Source organism: Thunnus albacares, chromosome 2, assembly GCF_914725855.1.
Source record: "Thunnus albacares chromosome 2, fThuAlb1.1, whole genome shotgun sequence".
Classification (NCBI taxonomy): Eukaryota; Metazoa; Chordata; class Actinopteri; order Scombriformes; family Scombridae; genus Thunnus; species Thunnus albacares.
Genome location: NC_058107.1, coordinates 34,415,385 through 34,443,312, shown reverse-complemented (window position 1 = coordinate 34,443,312; position 27,928 = coordinate 34,415,385). Strand labels below are relative to the sequence as shown.

General features: G+C 40.0%; 2 protein-coding genes across 2 annotated transcripts in view; both read right to left on the bottom strand.

Moving 5' to 3' along the window:
• Positions 1-27,928, bottom strand: part of rasgef1ba (RasGEF domain family, member 1Ba) — a 147,215-nt gene that overhangs the window by 34,574 nt on the left and 84,713 nt on the right. The gene's annotated exons all lie outside the window — the stretch shown is intronic.
• On the bottom strand, positions 4,079-8,359 carry LOC122967510. The gene is made up of 3 exons (XM_044332199.1): positions 8,216-8,359; positions 6,171-6,791; positions 4,079-5,236 (listed from the first exon to the last, which is right to left on the bottom strand). The coding sequence occupies exons 1-3, from the start codon at positions 8,262-8,264 to the stop codon at positions 4,737-4,739; spliced, it is 1,170 nt and encodes a 389-aa protein (XP_044188134.1). The 5' UTR covers positions 8,265-8,359; the 3' UTR covers positions 4,079-4,736.

The following is a 27,928-nucleotide window of genomic DNA, read 5'->3' as shown; positions in this document are numbered from 1 at the left end:
CAGAGAATGGTCCAAAAAAGAGAAAATATCCAGTGAGCGGCGGTTCTCTGGGAAAAAATGCCTCGTTGGTGGCCGAGGTCAGAGGAGAACGGCCAGACTGGTTCCAGCTGATAGACAGGGTGAATCTATATTCAGTGTTATATATTTCAACTGTGTTTTAAGTGATTATTTACAGATATACATGTAATTAATAAAGTAAATATATGTTTGGCAGCTTCACATCCACCCATCAGTATTATCAGTTTATCCTGTTCACCTTTGCCTCACTCTCTTGCTTTCTCCGCCCGTTTCACCCCCATCTTCTCTCCTTTTCTCTCCCTTTTTTCCGTCCCTCCCCCACTCTCTCTTGCTCTCTAAGGTCAGGTCAATTCATTGGAGCCTTTGTGACCACAGAAACAAACAAACAAACTGGAATTATACACATTACATCAGTAAAAAAAGCAACAGCATAAAATAAAAACCGAGCAGCTCCGTCTCTTTCTCTGTTCCCAACGCAACAAAAATTTCCCGTTTAGTTCTTCCAACCGGCCCTTGATGGTCATTGTTTGTCCAAGAAAAAAAAAAAAAAAAAAAGTGGGGGGACAACTGTTTCTAAGTGGGCGACGCATAAAAAGGAAACTGGCTTTTGTAGAGAAATGAAAAACGTTGGCTGGCGTTATATGAAGGTCCGAAATGGGGCTGAATCATTGGATTTCTAAAAAAGAAAAGAAATGTGTAGGGTTTAAATGAAATAAACATGTAAACCATAATCGTATTTAAATGACAACTGTATTAAATCCCTTGATGCAAGTGTTTTTTTGGCAAACCCTAATCTTGGCATTGTCACCGTGCTCTAGTTTCTGAGTTATACAGGGCTATTGTGTGACAATACTAGTAGTTACTTATTTTGCTTTCTTTTTTTCTTATTCAGACAGGTCAATTGGGAACAAATCGTGTAACAAAAGTCTGGCAAAATGAAGGGAAATAAGAAATAAAATGTCATATTGTGACACAAAAGTCCAATTTGTTTTCTTGACAGTTTCCTTGACCTTTCCTTTTATCTTCCAACAATAGAAAACAGAGCAACACTAGATTTTTTTCCCTTCTTCTTTAAGCCAAATCTAATTGTAGTCCAGTGTTTTTCAAGCAGTAAACGTGACTTACACTGGATGTTTGTTTAGCTGCAGAATCTTTTGTGCTTGTCTGACTTTCTCTACATTTCCGAGAAGAGTAATAAGCCATGGTAAAATGACAACAAATCGTCCTAAATCTCATCAACATCCCGAGGTATTACGTAATCTGGGATTAGTGCAGATTTACGTATATGCACTAATCCGGCTTTTCTCTCGCTTAAATGACTTCACATAGTTTGACCACAAAGATGAGGATTGCGGTTGTTATATTGGGCATCATGGGACACAAACACAATATATATACGCCTGCAGACGCTACAAACAGCTGTCAGATCTGAACCAGGCGGACACTTGAAGTAGAATCTTTAGCCGTTCGTCTTTGCTTTATGTGTACTACTACAGAAATGATGAGGAAAATCTTAAATTTAGGATTAGAGCTGATCAAGAAACAGTGTTTTTTTTTATATTTAGAAAGTGTTTCAGTTTCATTTCAGTTTGGAACTTTTGTGGTTTTCATTGTTATTACATCAACTAACAGTGAATGTGACAAAAGGTTTCAATTCCCAGAAAAGCAGAATTAAAAGAAACTATATTAGAACAAAAACAACACAACCAAGGCTTTAGTCTATATGCTTCTTAATGTCAACAAATCCCATTAAAAGACCAAAACCAACAATATGTGTCCATCTCTCAATACTTTCTGTCTTCCTTTCCTTGTCTGTCCAAGCTAGTTGGTCCATAACTTTTAAAAAACGTCTCACAAATGGATAGTTTCGTCTTTTAAAAGACCAATAAACCAGCTTGGCACTGTAGCTTGTATCAAACATTACTCAAACAGGAGGAAGAAATACATTTGTTGTGGACTATTTGCAGTGGTGGATTACATTTGATGCTCTGGTGAGTCCAATTTCCTCATTGGATTTAATGACAATAAGAAAACTATAGAATATCACCAGCTGTATCCTTTCCAGTGTCAGAATATCAGCTTTAGCGGTGTTGATTACAATCTGCTATCAGCATTTCAATGTCTAAAGGAAATGGGGCTTTCCGATTTGCGCTCGTTCACACCCTGAGCCTTCAGGGAAGCTTGTGGTAAACGGCCAAGTGAAAAGTTTCCAGTTTGTCTGTTCAGGTAACAATCGGGATGTGGAAGCTAGAGCCTGGGGGGGTTTAATGGAACGAGATTCCTGTAAGTGTAAAGCAGGACATTGCAGGAAGAAAAAAAAAAAGTCCCAACTTTTACAGGATATTCTTAGCTCACCACTTCTGCTTTCACGGCCTCCACTAATGTGTAGAATACACCACAGATCAGTACTGTACTTTACTGTAAAAAGAAGAAAAAAAGGTACAATATGTCCACAGCTTCATTAACAAGCTGTGACTGAGGACGTCAGATGTTTACTCTCGTGGAAGAAGAGCCTGACTGGAGTGTAAGAACTGTGTTAAAAGCTCTTTTATATGCGAGCGTGACATCTAAGCCGAAATGTTCCTGCAGGGAAATAAATAAACACAGACTTTATGTCGGTGATACATTCCACAGAGCTTCAGCATAGACGAGGGAAGTCAGGCATCAGGAATTTACAGTAAGATTTCCCCCTCGTCCCCCCTCCCATTTGTGGCAACCTTGTAGCAGCCCGGTCACGGTCCAGTGACTCGCTCGCAGACACTTGTTTGACAATGTCAAGACACAGTGATAAGGAAAACAAACTCTCTGGTTGAAGGCCAGATTTTCTAGCTGCATCTACACTGATGACAAAGCAATACTTCTTATAGTCAAAATACATATATTATAATCAAGATGCAGTATATATATATTATACTTCATGTGCATGTAATGACTGTGACAGATCAGCTCTCCATGCTGTTGTTATACTGTATTTCATGCATCTCACAATCTGCGTATGAATAACACGACTTCACACTTTCAAACTGCGTGCAGTGCATATGCCAAAGTCCAATTTCACGTGCAGGTGATTCACCAATTTAATGCCGCATTTGAACCTTTTCGCCTTTCATTTAACGCCATTAATTAAGTTTAGGCACATAAAACACTTAGTTAGGAGTTAGGAGTAAGATCATGGTTTGGGTTTGAAACTGTAAAAGGTGGTAACAACGTCCAGATGTGAGGCTGAAAATCTCCGGGATGACGTTGCTCTCCTTTGCAACTTTTTGTCAACAAATTATCTAGACATCCACTCAACCTGCCTCCTCCTAATAAGCCACAAATCACCTTATAAAATAAATAAAAGTCACATTATATTGACTTCACTTCACTGGGAAGGATTAGTGTATCACCTGCATGCAAAATTGGACTTTGGCGTACACGCTGCACGCAATTTGAAAGTGTAAAGTCGTGTTTTTTGTGCTAACTTGGCATTATGTTTGTTAATGAAATACCTTTTCAATTTCATTACCAAATCTGAACATATGAATCAATATATTCTTATGGGAAAATGACAATATATATATAAAAGATTCATAGTTCCCCCATTTATTATATATTTTGAATTAAATTAAAAAATGTTGTATCAGAAGGTTCTGTGAGGAATATGAACAAAGTAAAGATTTTGTGTTCAGCTTGACAGCTGTGCATTTCAAGTGAAGTCAGTTTTAATTAGTTTCAAGGTTTCAGAAAGTCAGCAGATTTTCATAACACATAAAGCACATGATCAAACATTTTTTCTGATATCATTTGTAATTGTATGGTGAGTTTTGTTAGTCGGGCAGCTGCAAGGAAGCTGGAGACTATTCTGTTGCTGTAACAGGAAGAATTATGTCAAAATCAAAAAGCAAAGGTTATGAAGGCGAAGAGCCGAGATGTCAGTGACGCTTTAACAGAAGTGAAGAATTCCTCACATCCGCTTATTGAGACATTAACTGCCAAGTATCAACACAGATTAACACGTTTTCCATTAGTGCTGATAAAGGCCACACAGATAAAAAAGATCCCAAAGGAACATGGAAGGTTGGTTGAAAATGTCTGATCTTTAATTTATATAAAAGTGCATAAAACAATATCATTACATCTGGTACAATCAAGTCACACTTGAGAAATTTCCTTGTAGGCGTTGTTAGGAAGAAGAGAGAGGAAGAACACATCCAGCTGGGTCATCTTCATCGGGGCCACTGCTCTTCCTTCCAAAGCCTGCATCTATTTAGAGAACATCTCAACTGTTTGTTTTCTTTGGTCTGAAGCCGAGTGGAAATACGATAGTCTTTTTTTTTTTTTTTTTTTTTAAATCTGTTTAATTTAGGGTCACGATGCTTAATTACAAGTGACAAAGAGAATCTAAAGAAAATTCACACGATGACTCAAGCGGCTTAGCTCGGTGTGCGATTATATTGTGCTTCTCTCTAATAAAAGACATTAAAAATGAACAATGTGCATCATTCCAGACTGATTTTCTTCTACAAGGCTTTCTGAGAACGAGTAATCGATGGCTGTCAACATTCTTCTACTTATAAATCCCTGGATTTCAAGTCTTTTCCTGTATTTGGTTCATTATAAATCTCACTGCAATCCAAACCGAAGCCCTCCTTGAACGCAGCTATTTGCATTATAACTGCTGTTATTTTGTTCCACCTGAGCTTGTTCCAGTTTGCGAAAATCCTTCGCAGCGTATGCTAATGTCCGTCCTTGGTGATGGTGTGATTTGGACCGGTCGGTGTCACCGCTACAGTCTGGCCGCCTCCGCACCGACACCCTTGTTCTCTCGCTAGGCTAGTAAGGAGCTCCAGCACCCTGATCTCATGCTCCATGCGAGCTTTCTCCCTCCTCTCTTCCCTCTCAGCCGTCTCCCTCTGCCGGCGCTCCTCCCTCTGTAGCCAATCGGCGAGGAGGTCCCGATGCCAGCGAGCCTGCTCCTGCCTCTGGCTCTCCAGCTGCACCAGCAGGCCGCGGGTCTCCGACACCAGCCGCTGGAAGCACTCCGACAGGTGTTTGAGGACTGGTTCCAGGCAGGAGGACTCGGGGTGTTGGTGGCCGGAGGTGGGGAGGGGGCCGGGACTGGGATCTGGCGGTGTAGGGAGAGGGGAGGCGTCGGGCTGAGGAAGAGGAGGAGGAACCGGTGGAAGTGGTGCTACATGTGGGGAAGGAGTGCTCAGGCTGTTTTCTACTGGTGTACCTACGATACAGGATACAAAAGAATAGTAAGGCATTGGAGGATTACTTAACCAAGAGAAAATTAAAATGAATGCATACTGCAGCTATGTTGATAATTGACTAATTAAATGATTAATTAAGTCTCTTTTCAACCAAAAATGCCAAACATTCTCTGTCCCCCAGGTTCTAAAATATGAGGATTTGCTGCTTTTCTTCACCTTATGTGACAGTAAACACAATATCTTAAAGTTCTTGACAGCCGGTCAGACAAAACAAGCAATTTAAAGACGTCACCATGAACTCTGACGTGCAAAAGGTGATACAGAGTCAAGTCAGGAGCTTGTATGTACATACAAAACACACTGCACAAGTAATTGTAAATGTTGACATTGATAAATGAAATTTCAAGATAAAAACAAAGCTGATTATTATTCTGTGTTGCGTGTGTCTGTGTGAGTCCCAAAATTATTTTTCTATTCACCTTTCACAAAATAGAGAAATATAGCAGTACTCTAGTGTTGTTTATTTCATCAACACTATATTAACATATTAAAATAATTATTCAGCCTAAGAAAATCCTAATTATTAACATCTCATCTCAGCCAATTTAATCACTGAGGGATGAAACATGCACATACACAAATATGTGGGGAACACTGGTACATGTCAAGTCATGTATTCATCATTAGCTAAAAGCTAAGCTAAAATAAAATACCTGCCAGGAAAATACTAGACACAATATTTTTCATCTCATAGAATGTTATTTTTGCTATTTTGTGTAAAGAATCAGGTGCTGTGCATTAATTTAAATTATGCTCACATGCTTATGTAGCACACAAGGTTTGCAACTGATTGTCAGGTGCAACAAAGTAAAGATTAAAAATGTAAAACAACTAAAACTTCATAGCCAGTGTGGAGATGACAGGAACCTGACTTATGGTTACTGTTTAACTTACCGGCAGGTTCAGGATGGATGGATGACTCTAAATAAACTTCATGTCGTCTGTCTGTGGGATGTTGTGTGAATCCTGCATCACTGAACTCAAACTCATCCGTTGAATCTTCTCTGTTCTCCAACTTGACTTCAGAGTTGAGCTGCCACGACTGGCAGCTTCTTCCGGTTCTCCCCAAAGAACCGAAACTGTGACCACCGATCTCCGTGTTAGAGTTTAAATCCGGAGGGATACTTCCTGTCCTGTCAACGGAGTCAACGTGAAGCCCTTCCACCCTTTCTGGAGAAACAAAATAGGGCCCTCCTTCCACTCCTGCTGACCTCCTGCCCAACACGGCATCCATCTCTGCAAAATATTTAAAACTACATGGCTGTGAGCTGTCAACGCTCCTCTGTAGCTTGGCTCTCACGTAGTTAGCTTTCAGAGTTTTGACCCGGAGCCGGCACTGGTGCGGACTCCGAGAGAAACCCATTTCACTCATCCGGGCCGAGAGGTGTTTGAAGACATGGCGGTTGCGGAGGTTTTCTGCCAAACTCTTCTGGACGCGTTCGTCGCTCCAGGCGCACAGCAGCACCTGAGTCTCCTCCACCGTCCAGTTCACGGAGCGCTCGGCCTCTCGTTTCCCTGCACATACAGAAACATACAAGCATCATTTATTGGAAATGCACTTGACGACTGATCCTTGATTTGATTTTAGAAAGGTCCTAGCTGCAAGTTGAAGCGACAAAAGTATAGAACAGGGAGCTAAATAAATAAACATATCACATGAAGGTTCAAGGTTAGTGGAAAAATTGACTCCAAACCATGAATTCAATCAAATCCAAATGAATCTAATCAGAATCAAACTGTTGTCTATTTAACAAATTTTGGAAAAGTGTGCAGGTGTTACTTTTTCACTGGTACAAAACTACATTTAGTCGTCAGTTTATTTATTTCACAAGATTAAAACTAACACTGATTCAACTTTATGGTCATTTTGGAGGTAGAAAGGCTAAAAATGGTGGACAAATATTAGACACACCTTCCAGTTTGGTGTTATACAACAGCACCTCACTACTTTAACCTTCATGAAGGTAGGATTTATAGCAGGGATGTTGTATTATTATGCTTTACTAGGGTAATAAACTGGCAACTGAGTGCAAATAACTAACTAAAGATTTATTTATATAGCACTTTTTAAAAACAAAAGTTACAAAGTGCCTCACATAAAAAGTATTACATATAAAAGAAACAAGATAGTAACAAGCAAAATATCAGTACAACTAATTGATTAATCAAAACAATGAACAGATTGATCTATAATGAAAATAATCATTAGTTGCAGCCTAGAATCAGCTGGTGTAATGACTGACACATAAACCTGCAGATCTTGGCTCAGTGCCAAATAACAGAGGACAATAGAGGTCATCCTACACAGTACAGTCTAAGGAGGAGAGTGTGATTTACAACCTTTAGTATTGCATATTCAGTACTCTCCATGACAGATAACAAGCAGTAAATTATAAGATAACTAATCTATTTAATTACTAATAACTAGGCTAGGTCCTGTTGTAGTGAGTTCTTTAAGAACAGTGACACAAACTACCAATTGCATTTATTAACATATTTCACGTTCAGAAATTTAGATTATTGTCCACCTTTAACATAAATTATGTCCTCACATTAACCTTGCTTGCTAACCTTGCTATTTGATAGATAACAAGTTGTTACAGCTAACACTGGATGTTACAAGTCAGCTACCAGCTGAAAAGTTGAGCCAGCAAGCTAATTCAGATGCATACAGTGTAATAACAGCCTTATAACACTTACTTTTATTAAGAAGGTTCAGAGTGACTTTGTGCAAGCAGGACAATTAGCAACGAGAGTTTCAACAGCTTAAAAACAGCGTGAAACCAAACTAGAAAGCTGTTTCTGCTCTCAGTATCAACACAGCCAACGTTAGCGGCTAACAGCTGGCTAGCTGACACTAGCTACATGACTGACTGTCTGACTCTCTGCTGACTGATACAGCACCAATAAAACATGTCGCATGCTTCAGGGACTCTTACTTTTTGTTGTTGAAACGGAGTTGGTCGAGTTGATCATCGGAGGATTCATTTTTGACGAGCTCCAGCAAATGTAAACAATCCACACATCGACCCTCCTCTCTTCCGGGTGACAAAGTTCAATGCGTGACGTCACAGCGCGGATGCAGGCAAGAGAACGTCACTGTTAAAGGATAGGTTCACTCTTATTCAAGTGTGTCTTAAAACAACAGTCAGGTGTCCATATGAACAGTGAAAGAGGTTTTCCTCGCTGAAATCATTCCTCCTGTTCATACTGACTATTAAAAGTTCCTCTTCAAATGTGCTTTCAATGTAAGTGATGGAGGCAAAAATCCACAGTGTGTCCACACAGTCACTTTGTGCAAAAATGCATTTAAAAGTTAAAAGTGCAGTGGATAGCATTAAGTGGCATCTAGCAATGAGGATGCAGATTGCACTCAACTGAATACCCCCCCTCGCTCCCTCCCACTGCCCTTCCAAGCGTGCAGGAGAACCTATGGCCCTATCTAGAGCCAGTGTTTGGTTTGTCTGTTCTAGGCTGCTGCAGAAACATGGTGGTGCATAATCGCAGGCTCTGTGGAAGAGGACCCGCTCCCTACGTAGATATAAAGGGCTCATTCTAACGTAACAACATATATATATATAACACCACACTGTACCTTTAAGCTGAAGCTTATATGAGGCTTCATCAGTCTGAGTTAATCATATCAAGTGGATATCTGACACATTTACAGTCTTTTTAGCATTAAATTCCCTCTTTGTGTTTCCTCAGACAGTGTTTCCCTGTTGAGCTGCGGTGGTAGTAACAAAAAGAGGGACTTTGGCACTAAAAAGACTGTAACGTTGAAAGATATCTACATGATTTGACTCATTTGGACGCTGAAGCATCATATTAGCATCAGATGAACTTTTAAATACATTTTTTCCCCATCACTTACATTGTAAGTGCATTATGAAGGGATCTCCTAATGGTCAGTATGAACAGGAGGAATGATTATGGCAAGTTTTGGATTACAGCATTTCAAAAAGGTGAAATTAATACAGGAAATACAAATGTATAGTGAAAATTATGACAAATAACTATAGATCCTGAAATAAACTTCTTGTTTGTCTCTGTAAATCCTACTGCTGTTATTTTGCACAGCAAAACAACGCTCTAAACTATATTTTCTTCATAAGTCCCATTCGAAAATTGTATAAAAATTTATTATCTTTCTCAGTTGTTAATATATGTAATGCTCATATGTTTGGTGTTCCCATGTGGCCTATATTTTATGTTCACACATGCTGTTATTTTTTCATATATCCTCTGGGATCATTAAAGTTTTATGTTATTGTGTAAGAACGTTACAATGAGTCGAACATCACACGGTCCCTCTGTTTGAATATACTGTGCAAATATATCATATGTTGTGTGTTGTACAATATTCATTTAAACAAGTGCACCATGAGGTTTTGGCAATAATGTGCAACACTTGACAGGGCTATAGTGTGGAGGAATCATGTGATGAGTTTGCTGTATATGATATATTTATAGTAGCATATGAGCAAGAGTTGGCATACCATGTGCAGAGAATGAGGACAATGCATAGACTCATGATGCTTTCCTATTAGGGATATTGTACTACAAAATACAGGTACATAGATACAGGATACAGGAGATAAAAGCTCATCTTACCACCATTCAGTCCATATTTAAATCTTACAGTTAATTTCTGTTTGGGTGTTTTAACAGGTTTATTGAAATAAATTAGAAAAGCAGCAACTTGGTCACAATTGCGCCCCAGATCAGCACATTCTGAGTACTGTACCTCAACACTTTTTTCTGTCTGCCACCCTCTTGTATCCAGTTATAGTATGTCCAAAATGTACATTTACATCAAATTAAGAGTCTACAGTTTAAACCTCTCAAGTGACAACTTATGATCATTTTCTGTCTTAATATGCAAACTTCCTACAGAACAAGACCTGTGCTAAAGATATAAGCCATGAAGAGCGAGACACCTCGTCAACAGAGTGACCACATACTGTACATCTGCTTTCAGTAAACCAAGTTAACCAGTCAGTCCTTCAGTACAGACACTACACACAGTAACCTACATTAATATGATAATGTAACCCAGACAGCCTCTAGATGTGGACTAAGCAATCAAATCCTAAATCTTCCTCAGTGCATATTAGGCGCAATCACACCTGTATATACAGCTGTCCGCATGCAATCAGATCACCTCGAGTGTGAACACAGCCCCAGGGACCACAGATTCATCTAAATAACAAGAGGGAACCATCCAGAGGAAACACAGAGGCTGTGAGGTGTTAATGGGTCGTCTTGTGCATTCCCTGGATGTCTGCTGAGAGCATTAAGCTCTGTCATCCCTCCTTCTATTTCACTGGTTCAGCTCCTTACTCTTTCATCCACATGCACAACAATTAGGAGGAAGGAATTCTTAAGTGCTGCTAATGCAGATTCAGTCTGCTCTCCTGCCGTTAGATTAGCATTCGGAGCCTTCAGCCTTTGTTGTGTTATACAGTGACTTGGAATGAGTTTAACAGTAATCTTAAAAGAGAATACCAGGATCCTTTATGGTGTATTATAGACCATTTTCACCTTTCTATAATCAGTTTACATCTCTGTATCATACTGCAATGCATAACATGAAATTGTGTGTTTAATACACCAGTATCTGTGAGATGTGTTTAACCTAACTTAGCTTAATTTAGCACTAATATAGCCCAAAGAGTAATAAGCAAAGAGGAAACTGCTGCTATTCTCTGGTGGCAGCCTCTGCTAGCTCTGTCAAAGGTAGCTTCTAGCAAATCCAAAGAAGTCTTATTCACACATTAAATGTGTGTAATTAACAATTAGCAAAAAGTGCCACCTTTCTGTTTAACATGTTATGTTGTTGATGTTGATGCTGTCCTCACAGTCAGGCTTTGTTCACAGTAGTAACTCTGAACAAAGCCCAGCTGTTGGATGTATTGGTGACCAGCTTATTAGCTTACCAGCAGCATGTAAATAAGAGTAATTATAGGTGTGTCTTTAAAACTTGTTGTTGCCCTCTGGTTGGAACTGCTATTGATCTCAATTAGTATTCTTTTAACATTTAAGCTTTGCATGCAGTGTCAAATCTTGCCTGCTGTCCCATTTTACAGAGACAGCCTAAATGACAATAGATGAGTCAAATTTTGCAAGGTGACGTGTTTTTGTTTGTCCTCCTAGGGGAGACACTTTTCCTGTAAGTGTCAAATTGTCACAATGGATGATTCCACTGCAGAGACTTTTTCCAGGAATCATTTAGGTAGGAATTTTACCAGTGTTTCAACCACAGGAACCAAGTTTCGGTTTTGGTTTTGGGGTTATAGTTTCTGGCCTATAGAAAGTCCCCGCTTCTGTGGCAGGACTTTCCAGTGTTCCAGGAACTACCAGGGCGGTGTTTGTATTGGGCAATGTTATGCCTTGGCATGGAAATTTATTTTAATGATATTGACATTTAAAGCAGCAATGTAGCTCCTGTAGTTACATCATATACTAAACCAGAAAAGTACCCGGAAAATAATCAGTAGTACAGGAGTAGTTTGGAAAAAAAAAATGCTTCTCTGGCGTTTTAAAGTCTCTCTTTACACATCTCTCCCTTCCAGTAAATCATAAAGACTAATGCAATGACTTTCTGCCATTTTCTCATCATATTCAAAAATTGTGGTTCAAACAAAGCTTTGTAATCCACTATTGGTCTCTTTTCCTTCACCCAGTGTTTCTTTAGATACCCTGGAAACATGAATAAGAATGCACAATGAGGTTTTCAAGGTTCTGAATTGGTTCTTGAGTTTAGCCCCTTAAGCTTCTTGTTTCCTGGAGCAATTTTTGGCCAAAAATTGCCAAAAAGATTAGATAGATAGATAGATAGATAAGATTTTGAAACTAGACATCTCTGTACAAGTACTGATCAACAATGCACTCTCTACCAATATGTTAGGGAATTCTTGTGCAAAGGGCCTGAAAAAGTGTAATTTTGTAGTTTCAGTTCTCTATATAGGAAATAGCTATAGAGCTATAGGCAGTTTGAGATAAGGGTTGTTCTTTATGAGCATGCAGCACTCACAAATGATGAGCCCGCCACAGCATAGGTAATTACAGAGGAAGAGGGGAGCCGAGACAGTCGACTGGACATTCATCTCATTACTCACGCATGCCTCCAGGCTGTTCCCCCGCTGGCCTGCTGGAAACATCTCACAAAGTTGCTTGCAGGCATTCACACGCGCACACATACACACATGCAAATAGTCTCTGAAACACACGCACACAACACCCACCTGGACTGTCAGGGTCAAGAGCTTAATGCATATTTCCGAGCTACATCACTAATAACAGCAACTGGACGAATATTTTTAATGAATACTCGTTTAGAGACGGCGTGTGTGCGGTACAGCATGGCTGGGAATTACATGTTAGATTCTTGCATATTTTTTTTTACAACATAGACCATTGGCTGACCCCTTGGCAACCTACAAAGTGCAGGTAGGAAAATGATAAAGGGAGTACTCCTGGTGGTCCTATCAATTTTGCAGGAAAAATGTGGTGCTGCAAGGTAAAAGCCTGTGATCTTTCTTGTATGTGTCACTAGTCTATGTTCTGTTGGACTCTAGGGGATGGACAATTTGCAAAGGAGCCTGTACACCCAAAAGAAAGGGCCAGCCTTTTGATATATGGCCGCAATAAATAACTAACCGCAGAGCCTGAACTGTCTCCTCCTCTGGATTGTCGTATTTCCTGTCCTCGAAGGGGAGAGATATGTTGTAGATCTTCTCCCAGTGTGATTTGTAGTGCAGAAAACCAGGTCAGCGAGCACACAGCGAGGTAAGATGAGGTACAGACGGCTCATACGCTGGAGATGGTTATGTCAGCTGAGGCTGGAGGAGAACTGAGGCATCCCACTGTGGAGGCTCAGGATTCCTGCCTGCTGCTCTTTGGCGTGGCTCCATTTACCCCCCCTTTCATGTCTCCTGACAACCAGCAGCAGTAGCGGCAGTGTTGTTTAGATCAGCGGTTCACAAGCTTTCACACCAGACACAAACAAAGACTCAACATGGGAGCAGTGCAGTAATTCATGGAATCTGCGTTTTTATTATTTTTTTCAGCTTTTGGACGCCTAAGAATCAAAGTGATTGCTCCAAGTGTTCCTGCAGACTGTCAAACTCTGCAGTAAACCATGAAATTTATTTCACTTGTATTTTTCTCTTTAAAAATTAATTATGTATTAGAATAATCCCAATGTCCACATTCTACATTTGCAGCAAAAAAAAAGCCTCCTCATTCATTTCAATGAGACCACTGCTTTGGCACAGTAGGGGTCCAGGCTCAGAGTCCTTGGGAAAAAAAACATTTGTGGATAATTTTGCTGCAATACCATCCCTGTTGGCCAATTCAGTACATGTAAGCACACCATAATTACAATACAGTTCTTTGTATTGTGAAAACTCACAATTGTTGAGATGGAGACTGAACTTTCCAAACTTGTACAATCCTGTCTGATAGTATTATAAACTGCTGTGAAGTGTTTCCATGTTTGTTTACTTAAACTCTGCTTTATCAGTTGTATTTCGTCTTCTTACTGGAACCTGTAGCAACACACTCCCACCAACAGAGACTTTTACTGTTCAGTTCAGTCCATGTTGATAGCCATATATGTTATATGTGCTCTCATTTGCTGACATTTTCTACAGAAAGCGAATGTGTTTTCGGTTGGTAATCATACACTCATCATTGCTTGTTGATATTACAGCAACTCATCCAGATAATGTTCCCCTATAGCTGTGATTTGCAGCTGCAGAGCATATGCCTCTGCACCAGGGTGGGATGACAAACCACTGAATTTCAAAACACACATGGAGGAACCACAGTAGGTCATTTATCAGCCATAAAAGTGGGCTTCAGGGCTGTTGTGATGTGGAGTTGTGAACTCCTCTTTCAAAAGCTTCACTCCGGTCTCTCAAATGAATTACAGAACTCTTGGTCCCATGCCTGGACGCCCTCTAATTTGCTTGCATTTTTATAGTAGCCACCAATTTGCAGAGGCCACTTTGACCAACAGCAAACTTATGGCAGAGCATCTGTGCTTCAAAACATTTCCTATGAGCACCAGATGCCTATATGAGAAAAACATCACATTGACTCTAATGTATTCAACAACACAGATCAATTTGAGATGAACTGCAAGAGACCATCTGGGGCAGTGTGTGGTAAAGGTTTGGCTTTGGGAGAAACACATGTGATTTCCTCAGAGCTACACTGTTAAGATCCTATTCAATTACATTTGACATCAGGGCACCTTTCTATGCACCAGCATGCAGGGACGTCATGCAGTCAATGTCTTTGAGGGGGCACAGTTTCATAACACAACACAATATATCAATGTTTACACCTACCAGTAATTATTCTATGTTTTGGATTCTATGTTTATGATCAAACTGCCTGCCTATTATTAGAAATATGATTGAATGACACCTTTTAACACTAAATTGCATTTGATAGCAATATTGAACAAGTAAATGTTTAGCTAAAAGGCTTTAAACTCAGGGCTAACTTTAGTTCATTAGCGCCGGTAATTATTTAACACTAAGTTAAAGTTCACAAACATGTAGCTGCTTTTTTTATTGGCACTATTTAGCTCTTGACTCTTTGTAAAAATCTCCTTATGTCCATCCCCACATTTCAGAGCTGCAAATTATTTTTGACAAAAACAATAATTTAGCTTCTAATAGCAAAAGACAACAAGGTAATGTTAATGTTAATTACTTGTGGGTTATAGTTAAAGTCACTTCTGAAGCTGTAAGTCGTTTACCAATTCATTCAAGTCAAACTTTTTTTATGGCGTGAGCTGAGATTCATTATTCATAAAAACACAACCACAATTTGGAACGATTTTACATGACACAGCTGAGCGACTCTACTAGCTTTAGCTTCCAGCTGGAAGAAAGCAAGTAGCCTAAACAGAGAGCAGGGTACTGTGTGTTCCAGGCAGACTTGAATATGAATAAAACATACAGAAAAGCAACTTTTATCTATATACCATATTATTAAAGGACCAGTGTGTAGGATTTAGTGGCATCTAGTGGTGAAGCAGCAGATTGCAACCAACTGAATACCCCCCCCCCCCCCCCCCCCTCCGCATCCCCCTCCAAGCGTGAAGGAAAATATATGGTGCAAAAAATGCAAAAGGCCCCCTCTATAGTAAATGTTTGGTTTGTCTGTTCTGGGCTATTATAGAACATGCATAATGATGGTCTCCCTGGAAGAAGACGTACTCCCTACATAGACATAAAGCGCTCATACTAAGGTAACGATTTTCAGGTGCTTATAAACTAATTAAAACATACATATGAATTATTATATTCCATTTCTGCCAAGTCCGTTCTGCTTGATACCACTAATTTCTACACACTGCAACTTTAAGGCTATTTAAAAACACTTATTGTGAAAATAGAATTTTACAATTTCTAAAACCATCCAATCTCAAATATTTGAGGGAGCCTCAAGTTGAATGGGCATGACGCCACTGCCAGCATGTAAAGCTAAATATGTCTTCAGTCAGACAACACAGCCAAAACTTCCCCTACGTCTTAATTGAGTCACAGTCATCTGCAATTCCGTGTAACTCTACAGGCACTTCCACCTTGAATTCCTTCTTCCTTTGTTTGCATGAACAGCAGCTTTAAACAGGAACTGTGAAGCTAAAACTGGAACAAAGAATTAAAAGACTCCTAAATATATCACTCTTTGTTGTTGCACATATTTGCCCTCGTAGACAAAAAGTCACAGTCCACAAGGTTGTTTTTTTACCAAAAAAGGTAGGAAATTTCTTATGTGAGGACGGCAGTGATTGTTTACATATATGGTAAATGTCGGTCAGCACTCTGAGAAACTGTCCACTGTTTGTCCAGAAGCCTGAGAGAGAGAGAGAGAGATCTCGCCGGTTATATCACAGGGTTGGTTGGCGTGACACTGTGCTGCGCAGACGAGACCCACTAAAGAACTGAATAAGTAAACAGCTGAATGAATGATTCCCTTGTCGTGCTTTTACACTGTCGACCTGCCATGGTGGTCTGTGGCTGAAAAAGGAACATCCAATGCGGTTAATGATATTTGAAGTGTCCTTGTTAGGAATCAGGAACACTTCACTGTGGCCTGCATTTCACAATGTAACCGGTCATTGTCCGCAAGACTGAGAGTGTAAGAATGTCTTGGATATTTTCCATGACCTAGTTAGCAGTAATTTGATAATTTGCAGGTCAAAAGACATCTAGATACTGAGGTTAAACTATTAAAAATGACCTTGAAAAATGCAGTGGTGGACAAATAAATAAATAAGGACATTTACTCAGATACTGTACTTAAAAACAATTTTAATGTACTTCACTTACTTAACCTGAGAGTCACCTTTTCATGCCACTTTAAACTTCTACTCCGAAACATTTCAGAAGGAAATATTGCACTTTTTTTTGCCACTAGGTGACACGTATTTGATAGCTGTAGTTACAAGTTACTTTACAAAATAATGTTTGACATATAAAACATGATCTGCTGATTAAATATGATGTGTTGTTATAAATTAAACCATCTAACAGTATATATAGATAGGCTTAACCACCTACAAGATAAAAATGTTGCTTAGACATTAATTCATCAGTAATAACACATATGCACTATAATAATATAACACTCTGAAAGGGGTCGTTCTGCATAATGAGTGCTTTTACTTCTGATACTTAGGTACATTTTGCAAATAATACTTTTACATTTTGAATGCCTTTTACTTGTAATCATGTATCTTTATATTGTGGTATTGACACCTTTAAGATCTGAAATCGTCCTCCAACACTGGAAAAGTAAAAGGTTTTTAGACTTTCTGATATCTAGGTACATGTAACCGTTGTTAACAGCTGTTCAGGTAATATATTTCAACATTAGTAGTCAGGACCTGCTTCATATTGAGATATTTCGTTGTCAGTTGATGTAGTGTTTTTGAGCTAGACAGTGAACCTTAATGTACTCTCCATGTGTGTATGTGTGGGGAAAATATAAAGGACCTGATATACTCCAAAACAGACAAAGACAGAGGACGCAGTTGTGTTTATACTGCATCGGGTGTCTTCATACATGGATGGTTTCACGCATGTTTGTCAGCACGTACAGTCTTCGTGGTCATGGGTAGATGCCAAAATTTCTGTCACTTGGACCCTCATAGGCAAGCTTTGGATAGAAGCATCTTGTTAATGAATGTAATCCTGCAAACCTCCAAATGAGTGCTTACTGTTGGTTTTCTATTGTGAGAACCTCAAACTTCTTGAATTCGGTGCTGTAGATTCCAACACCAGACCCCACCACCTCCTGTTGTTTTGGGATCCCAGGGATTGCCAGGAATGCGTCCCACCTAAGTCACCAAGGCAACCCCCTTTTGGGTGGCCGAGGAATGCCCGGCGTTTCACTACTCGGACTGTTTTCTCAGTGTGCAGACAAGTGTCCACATTTCTTCTGGTAAACTGATCCCGACCACACAAGAGGAGCCTCCCCCAACACCTCCCTCTACAGCCACCTCTCCCCCGCATCGAACCCCCTACTACCGTCAATCAACACCTAATGCTCCCAACACAGCTGATCGAAACCACGTGGAGGAACTGCTGGTTCCAATTGAACCAAGAATGTGCTTATATAACAGTAGAGAACTAGGGCATTTCCATGGCTGTGGGAGTAGTATTCCTATAGCTTTGAACGTATAAGAAGCAGACAGATCAAAGACCAAGGAAAGGCCAAGCATGAAGTAACATGAAGCAGTAAGTAAAAGTCCTCAACTTCTGCAATCTGCAGCCCTTTGAAAACCCTGCCAACATTAACAAGCTAAATGATAAACAGTACACATACAGTATAATGATATTTATGCATATTTTTTTCTTACAAGATGCAGCTTTTATCCTGAGACTCAAAAATAAGATATTTGTACATTGAAGTTTAAACGCCATAAATTATCTCAGCGCCCCCCCCAAATATTCTTGTGGTCTCCAGGGGGGTCTCAACCCCTCGGCCGAGAGTCACTGACCTCTCGGCGACACATCTTCAGTGCCGTTTCCAACATCACAGAAAGAGATGAGCCCTGCACAAACACTTGACCCTCTGTTTTGATGTGTCACTCAACGCTGTAAGTGAGCTGAAAGATGTGATAAAGAGGAAATTAAATAATATCATGGAAGAATAAATACATATTTGGGCGAGACGGTTCAAGATCAAGTGTTACATCGGGTTATTCCATGATTCTACATACCCTTAAGCCTTTTGGAGGAGTTACTGGACCAAAACAATAACATTTTTGTGGAAAGGGAACATCGATAAGCTCACATCCAATCTGAGTTTCTAGCGCTTAATACCACAAGAGTCAGTTGCATCAGACCATGTGTATCTCTGCAATATAATTACCAAGGCTTTGTTCATTTTTCAGCTATCTTTGAATCTAAGTTTATGTGTCTCTGTGAACAGGGCATACTGTGAATATTTTATCAAAGCAGTTGGATTTCAGCAGCCTGAACTAGTGTTCAAACAAGACTTTATCTCACAGGACCACTGAGTTAAAACTGATTACTCTTCCCCCCGTGTTTCTCAATTTTCTTAAACAATCCTATCATACGTCAAATCAGAGCAGACCTGGAGAAGACAAATCTATCTAAAACTGTGCAGTTAGATAACACCCACAACAAACATGACTTTCAATTGTTCTCGATCACTCCCCTCGTCTCCCTCAACTTGTTAGTCTGCTTCTCTCTCTGTCTCTCAAAGAACAACTGGGCTGATTAAGACAAAGGCTGGCAAAGTTCAGTTTAGTCTGATGAAAGCGGAGTCAATTCTGAGAAGCTGAGTCTGAGACGTCCTAATAGAGCCGACAATACAGCGAATACATCTCCTTGATTTAGGGTTACATGGCTTTTCCTTTCTGCCACTCACAGGATAAAACTACAATTTACTGCACCACTAGTGATAAGGAATCTAAAGGTGCATTCAAAATGAACGAAGAGCACATTTTTGGCTCGTTTTACCTGCGCAAATTTAACTGCTTGAGTGTTTTGAAGCCCATTTATTATTTACCAAAAACAACTGATACATCAACCGCACAGATGTTAGCTCTAGCTAGCTAAGATAGGTAACGTTTTTTCGCTTTAGTTGACAATGTTTCAGTGCTTACACTCCTCGTCTTAGCATCAATCCATGCTGCCTTTGCTTTGTGCTGTTTGACGGGGCTACTAGCATGGATACGGTCTTATCAGTCATACTTGAAAATATCTCGTAACCTCCGAGTGTGTTTACAGAAAGTCAAAAATTACTTATTGAGAGAAAGCTGATTCTTTAGTAAAGTGTCTTTAGGGTTGGTTTAGTGATACATCAGAAAGGTGTGGGGAGGAGGGAGGTTTCCGAAGCTATTCTACCATCCGACAAGCACTTCTGACGGAGTACACTTCTGGTGCCTTTACACTGAATCACCATCAGCAGGTCTGCAGCACTGACACGATATTCTCTGCAGGTTTTAACTGGAACTGAGCCAGACAAGATGGACACACAGTCACCAGTTGAGTCATATGTGACTTCACTGCCTTTCAGCAAACGTACTTCTCCTTATATGTACTCCTTTACATTCAAGCTCAAAATGAAATAAATTCCTGATGTCAGCGTTTAAATTATTATGTAAAGTTTTTTCTTATGCAACAGTTTTGTGTTTTTAATGGCCAATGAAACCGACGGGAGCAAATCGTTTTCATTCACAGTGATTACAAAAACAAAGGGAAAGAGACAGTCTGTGAACCAAATCTGGTCCCAAACTGGCCTGTCTGTGTTTCTCCAGCTGCCCTCGCTCCCGTCTGGACTCACAAAGTGCACAGACAGTCTTTCTAAACTGTCATAAACAACATTTATCCCACCCAGAAAACACTTGTTTGTACAGATTAGACTCAGATTGTGTTTTAAGAGTTTAATATCTGAACAAAACAATGTCATCGTTCCACACATGCTAATTTATCATTTTTGACCATCAGCCAGTTGTTGCTCATCGTTTCAGCTTTCTCACATGTGGTTTTAGGATATTTCCATATTTCATAAATTTCACATGTGGTTTGTTTGTAAGTAAAGAAACATTCGTAGGTTCCCGCAGTAAAACAACTCCTGCGTCTCCTCGTCTGAACAAGAATAAAACATTCAGTTCTGCTCCTGATTGCTCTGCCAATAATAAATCATTGCCAGACTCTTTTTTTTTTTTTTTTCATCCGCCGTTAGCAGTGTTAGAGGAAGCAGGTGCAGTGACATTAAGAGGAATGGTGAAGACCCAGCAGCTTCACTAAATAATAATATCATTAACTGCATAAAAACACAGAGGAGCTCTGCTGGAGGGCCGAGGGGTTACTGGTCTGGGAACGCTTGTAATTAGTCAGAGCAGCTGGGAGGCTGAGGTGTGTGTGTGTGTGTGTGTGTGTGTGTGTGTGTGTGTATGTGTGTGTGTGTGTGTTCTCTCCCTTTTTATCATTTTAGCTCATCTGAGTTCAATTTAATTCACTGAGGGCTTTATTGGTTTGACACAACGATACAATACAACGTCAGAGCAGAAGGTGATGAATGAATTATTCACCGAAGAATGAAATAAGTCATTATTTATCTTTTGTTATGAAGAATATCATATTACTTTTGATGCCTGTTACAATTCAAATATGAACACATTACCACAATTACAGAAAAATAAGCCAGTAGATTCATAAATTACAATTTTACTGTCACTGTGCATCTTGTTTTGTTTGTAGTGTTTTCTTTGTTTTCTAAATGATCTTATGTTAAGTTAAAGGCTTTTTACATCCTGTAGGATTCAACTACCACACCCTTAAATATTAAAAAGTTAATATTTTACAAGGAAAATTTCAGAAAAAGTTATCAGTTAGTAATATATCCCAGAATTATACATTTATTGATTTAAAGACACTTGAAAGAGATGCTCACTCTCATATCATCTCAGCAGTGTGGCCAGAATGTTCTTCCCAATAATTTCCCACTACAATATTAATGGAAAAAGATGGTGTATACATGTGAAGTCTAGACTTTAAGATGACAAACATTTGCAACAAAATACATCATCCTTCTGATATCATCTTATCTAGACAACAGTTAAACTATTTTCCATTCAGTTTGCTCTGCAGAGATTCAAGGATGCTCTGACTCCGTCTGTGTCTCTTGCTGTTTATTTAATATGTTTGCGTAGTAGGGGAAATGACTTACGGAAACCAGGGAAACAATGAGGCACCGCCAACACAAATTGCCCCACCCAAAACCCCTCCTCCACCCTTTTCCTTTACTTCTCTGTTGCCCTCCTCCCTTCCAAGGACAGCACAGCAGGGTGAGAGGTTGCCCCACCCTGGATCAATAAGAGTCAGTTACAGTACATGCACACGAGAAATGGGAGATCTAAGGAAATAGACTGGTTACTGTAAAATCTGTGTATGAGATTTCTCTCCTATGCTACATTTTCTGATCTAAAACCTCTGTCAGGTCTTTTCCATGGAAAATAAATGTTGTGTATTACACAAATTATGCAATATAGCATAGTATATATTCATTAATGCTTAAAAACTGCCATTTTTGATGTTTTTAACAACATTATGTGTACAATATACAAGCACAAGTGCCGCCTACAAAAGAAAGAAAGAAAGGAAGAAAGTTCATGTTTTTTTTATCCAAAGTCTCAAGCTCAGAAAAAGTTATATTTGAAAGATTAATAGCGTTACAAGACACCAAAAGTTGCCGGATTCTGCTGGCAACTTTTGGTTCCCAGTGTTTTGACACCAGAGGACCAAATGTGAGCCTCATACACAGTATGTCTGGCAGACTTGGGCAGGTTTTTGGGATTGGATTGCTTCTGTAATCACTATTAGCATTAGTTGGGCCAACATCGGGATCCGGTGTGCCAATTCATGCCTTCCCTCACAAGTCTGGCATGAGACCAGTAAGCAGGTGCGCTAGGTTTAGGCTGCTGTTTGGCCAGATCATTTGGGGTACCTAGAAAATGTTGCAGTATTTTGTTTTCTTAGGCTGCCAGCATCACAAGAAGCCAAAAGCTGTGAGCCGAGTCAAGATGATTACAGCTGAATGTTGGCAAGACTCCGCTGTGTTCTGGCAACACAGAAGCAAATATCAGCTGGCCTCTGACCCATGTACAGTATATACAGGTGTTGCCAGATTTAGCTCTGTTGTGGAGCGTGGATTTATGTCAATTTAAACTAACAATTGTTCAAACAGTTGTCAGCAAACCAGACGGCTGCGGGCCAGCATTGGCTCCCAGAAGTGGACCAATGTACTGATTCTGGTGCATCATTTATTTACATTTATTTACATTTTGTCATTTGGCAGACGCTCAAGCAGCTGACCAGGTACAAATGCAATGAGAATTGGTTTTGTGTGTTTTGCATTTTTTAAAATTATTATTATAAAGTAAGAAACAACTGGAAATAGATAAGTGCATGAGAGATACTATAAATAACAAGAAAGTGATGGAAGTCATGGAAGAGCTGAGTTTTTGGACATTTCTCGAATGCAACAAGAGAGTCAGTCGGGTCTAGCATTGTAGTGTGGTGACCCAGTGTGCCAGATTTCGGCCACTGTTGTTTCAACCCATTTTGGATACCTGTGGTCTAATAGGTTAGAGCAGGTTGTGCAAGAGTCAGAGCCACAGTGACCTTGTGACACTAAAGTGATCATAGAGGAGAGAAGCGGAGACAAAACAAACATGACAGAAAATAGAACGAGAAGAAGAAGAAAAATATACAGCGAGTGAGAAGATGTGATCTTTAGTGGGAGAGGGTGACAGCAGGTTTTTCTTGATAAAAGTGTTTTTGGTAAATGATAGATGATGAGGGTGCTTCTGTTCCATTACCCAGACCTTCAATCAGAGTTGACTGCTATTACAAGGATGGCTTTTCCAATTTTCTTGTTAAATGAATCTGAAGTCGTCCAGTTTATCAGAGTTTTCGAAGGCTGCATTTTTCTCTGAGATGGAACAAACGTCAAGAGGGCTCCGTCATGTATCCGACCTGGCGCTCTGACCTCTGAGTGAAAGGACAGCCGATCAATAAAGTCTACCAATATTTGTTTTCATGAGCAGATTTTATACATTTGAGCTGAGAGTAATAACATATAACAGACGTTCATACAGCATTTAACCATAAATGCAGTAGATGATACACATCTTAGGAGAAAGCTCGCACTTTTTATCATGATACAGCCATCAATTAAAGTGACACTCCAATTTTACACCTCAAGTTCAGTTTGCTGTTGATGTGTAGTACTACTCAACCTCTGAGAAAAATTGTTTAATATCTTTAAGGTTGGGTTTACGTATGTATCTGAAGTATGGAGTGTGAAAGACATGCAAAGGGTGTAATTAATAGGGAATACAAATACCTTATTCGGCAAAGCACAAACAGTGAGTTTTATACAAATATTTGTTTCATACAAATATTTTAAAAGTTATTTGTTGGGGGTGTTCCCCAGAGATAAAGCTGAGCTACATGCAAAGTGCTCCAAAGGGACTCTCCATAACCTGTTATTCCCCTTCCTCTTTCCACAAAGTTAGGTTGTAAAAAATAGGCAATAAATGAAATTGCAAAGCAATAATTGCCTTTGAAGTTCCTCCCCTACACGTTACACACTGTGCTGTCACTGTGTTATGGGTGTATAAATAGGTAGAGGTCTGCCTGCAGAAAGGCGATGAGTAAAGTTTTAGCTCAGTAATCAGCGCAGTCGTCTATGATCTGGGAGACTCCAGTTCAAAACCCGGTGTGGGGACCAACTTCGTAAGGTAGTTTATTCATGAATTCTTATTATAACACTTTAATTTTCTAAAATTAAAAGTATAATAAAAACAAAAACAGGATAGTTTTGCTGCCTCAACAAATACAGATACAAATACAAATACTGGGATCTCTGCACATCCCTAGTTATTAAAAGATGCTATTGAGTTGCATTATGGAAAGTGCAGGATACAGAGTTACATACAAGGGACAAAAAAAAAAAAAACGACATGTGTGACGCATGTCGTAACACCCGCGCCCACTGTTTTCTAGGTAAATTCTTGGTGAGCGCATGAACTTGTCAGGATACAACACCGTCCTGTTTCCCAGCACTGATGTGTATCAGCTCTCTAGAGAAGCAACACTTTTATCACTGCATCTGCACATCACTGAGCCCTCCCAGTTGTCTCCTAGAAATGAGATTTATACACTACGAATTTGATGCAGTCCTCATCTCTGGTGTCTCCGGTACCAAAGTCCTGCACTTTGTACGCCGTCCACCCTGATGACCTCCCTACGAATACTGTGTTGAAACCAAATAGCAGCTCTAGATCATGCAGCTGATGTGTTTTGCACTTATTTTCTGACTTTTAACTTTATGTCTTTTGTACCCCAAATCGATGGTAGAGGTGCAACACTAAACCTCTGGCATGGCCCTTTAAAAATGTTACACTAGTGATCAAGTTGTAAGAGTGCAACCACACCCACGGTCTCCAGGGACTGTTTGGGAAATCAGTTTATATTTCTTGGCGCAGCAGCCATGCATAACATTATGTGAAAAGGTGGACATGGTACATGTAATTTCGTGAGTATTTACTGATGGCCAGATGTGGATAAAGTGGGTCACATTCTTTATATACATAAAGAAAGAACAGAAAAAGTAAGAAAGACTTTCAAATCCAGTGTGCTGCATCACCAGACTGATAAATATCATGATGTAAACTAAAAAGCATGACAGAGTTATCAGACGCCTCCCTGGTAGAACATCCTTTGCCTTTGAATCACTAATGTGGTGACGCACAAGGAGAAACAATGGGTAAACAGTCAGACACAGGGATTCTCAGCATGGTCACGTCTCCAGTCTGTGTGTGTGCGTGCAGCCTAGCAGGCGAGTATCGGCATCACAATTAATGAGCGTCAAACCCAGCAGGTTGCAATTCCAACACACTCTCCAACAAACACACAAACATGCATGCTTGAATTCTCACACATACATACACATACACACACACACATAAACACATGCCGTCACCCGAGCCACTTCATCACCCACTGGCGCTCATTTGTTGATCTGGAGGGGAGCCTGTGGTCGAGGCTCTTCTGTAAAGTGCCACATTGAGACTTGAAGCTTCCACTGAAAGCTCCAGCTGCAGAAGAACTGTACTGTCTGAAAAACAAGCACCCACTAATCTGCCTCCAAACTCTGTGCTTGGATGGATACACACTCTCTACACCTCTTTTCATCCCGCTATTCCGCCCGGAGAAATGGAACCACCCACACAAAGGAAAAAGAAGACTGGACAAGATGTCCAAGATTACATAATTTGGAGGCTTTATGTAACAGAAAGGGCGAGTCAGTCAGCTGGAACAGGCCTTTTTAGGGCTCTTTTCTGTGTCTGACAGTCTCGCTATTTCCTTTTAGGAGAAGACGGATGGATGGATGGGTGGACGGATGGATAGACGGATGGATTGTGTGCCACTGGCAATGCCCCAGAGCGGTACCTCTGTGACAAAGAGTGGCACAGATGGCGGCCCAGGGCAGGCCGGCGTTCAGGGTACCAAATGGCATGCCACAACAGGTCCAGATGGACTCAGGCTCTCAGTTTTATTTTTTGCCTTTGAATAGATGGCGAATAAACAGCGAGAGAGACAGAAGTGCAAATAAACAGAGAGACAAAAGTGAGAGTGTGAATAGGCAACAAGATGAACTAATTGATCATGCTAACTTTCCATCTGCCCACTTTTGTGTTTCGCACTCAAAGAAATCTACCAGCTGGACCTTTAAATGGCCTCTATGCTCTCAGCTTCAGAGTGGAATCGAACTCATATATATATATATATATATATCAGCTAAACTCTTGATGTCCTGATTCGTTGTTTGTCATATTTCAGGCTAATTTTTGTGACTCAGTTCATATTATATGGCTAATCTGCATTAATAAAATACATTATGTAAGGAGGGTATGCTGCCCAGATTAGGACTCTGATCTGAAACAGACTCGCGGAAAACCTGCCCAAACCTAACATGCATAAACTCATTTTCAAAAGAAAAAAAAAGAGACCCAGTCCAAAAGATACCTCAAGATAGTTCTGGTCCAAAAAGGACCCTAGAATAGCCAGAATCAGGTCGGCAAACTGTTTACTCCCAACACAAAGTGTTCATATCTAACCTATGTACACAATGTCAATGTTGACATGTTTGTTTTCCATTAATATCAAGTCCTGGCAGCTAAAGCATGCTAAAAAGGTTTTAATGGTTATGTTTTGGCATCTTACACTTTGGCAGCAGCACTCGGTTGAGAATAGAGAAAGATCACGGTTTTGCCGGCTTGAAGCATAACACAAGATGTGCTGACTTTTTCTCTTTTTTAACCGAAACCACCATCTTTCCCTATAACCAAGCATTGTAGCAGCCAAACATTCACCATGACTCTGCGCAATATAAAAACACACTTCCTGGTTTAGAAAAAATGTTGACAATGAATATTATCCAGGCAGCAATTATGTTATATAAGCATATTCTGTAGTAGACGGAGGGTTGCATGTTTCATAGGCCCCACAGTGTGACACCTAGGGCTGGTAAACGCCACAATGTTTCTGTGGAGATACTGGAGAATTTCTCTGTATGTGTATAAAACTAATTAAAAATATAGGAGCATGTGCAAGTCCAAATTAATTTCCAGAAACAGAAGAAGTGTCGCTTGCCCTTTCCTTGATGCTCATTTCCATTTCACCCAGATAAGACCTCTGATAGCTGCTTGCAGTTCAAACCTGAGAAGCCTGCAGCATTTACAGAGCGTGGGCAGGAGGGAAAATTACTCCTTTGAGAAAATGAAAGCAAGTCCGTCTCATGCTTATTGTGAAATATAATTGTCCGAAGGCTGTGAGTGATTGAGTGTTATTTCACAGATCACCCATCGAGGCAGCGTCCGGAGGGGATAAAGGCTTCATTGGGAACGGAGTGCGAAGAAAATATTTTCTTCAGCAGGAAATTACTCGAAAGAAATCCCCATTTTTTGACAAGAGAAGTCTTATACCAGCTTCAGTGTCCTTAAATTTAAAACCCACAGGAAAGAGTCAAATAGCCTTGAACTTCACCTGTGGCGACCTTTGAGCTCGCGTATCAAGGGCAAACGTGAAATGCGAGGATATTATGGTTTCAGCAGGAATTTCAAATGATAACAGCACGCAGCAGAAAATATTGGCTCATTTTTCATCCAAATACCTCTGCGAGGGAAGACTCTGTGAGGGACATCTGTCCAGTGTTGACGTTTAACGTTGCGCAACCTTTGAAAAAACAGCTCAATGTCTTAAAGGTTACTTTGCTCCTTTTGTTTGAGGAGGGAAACCCGCTGCTCTCTAATGACCATTCACAAATTACTTCACATTCCCTGGGAGGAAAAATAGAGCAGCTTATTCTATTCTTAGATAAGCTATTCCCTTGCAATTAGCATCTATCGGTGCAGACTGTCCATAGTAATCTAAGTAAGTATAATTACAAATAAATATCTATTCTGAGGGCATGCAGTAAAGGGTGGCAGGAGAAAGAACCTGAACATGTGTGAGTAAAGGTTTTACACCTCGAGCATTTTAAGACTAAGCGAGGACCAGTTGCAGCGATCAAAAACTCTTTCA

Coding starts and splice junctions, on each gene's coding strand:
- LOC122967510 (XM_044332199.1), bottom strand. CDS start 8,264: ATGAATCCTCCGATGATCAACTCGACCAACTCCGTTTCAACAACAAAA. Junction 6,792..8,215: donor CTCCGTTTCAACAACAAAAA/GTAAGAGTCCCT, acceptor CTGTATGTGCAG/GGAAACGAGAGGCCGAGCGC. Junction 5,237..6,170: donor CATCCATCCTGAACCTGCCG/GTAAGTTAAACA, acceptor CCTGTATCGTAG/GTACACCAGTAGAAAACAGC.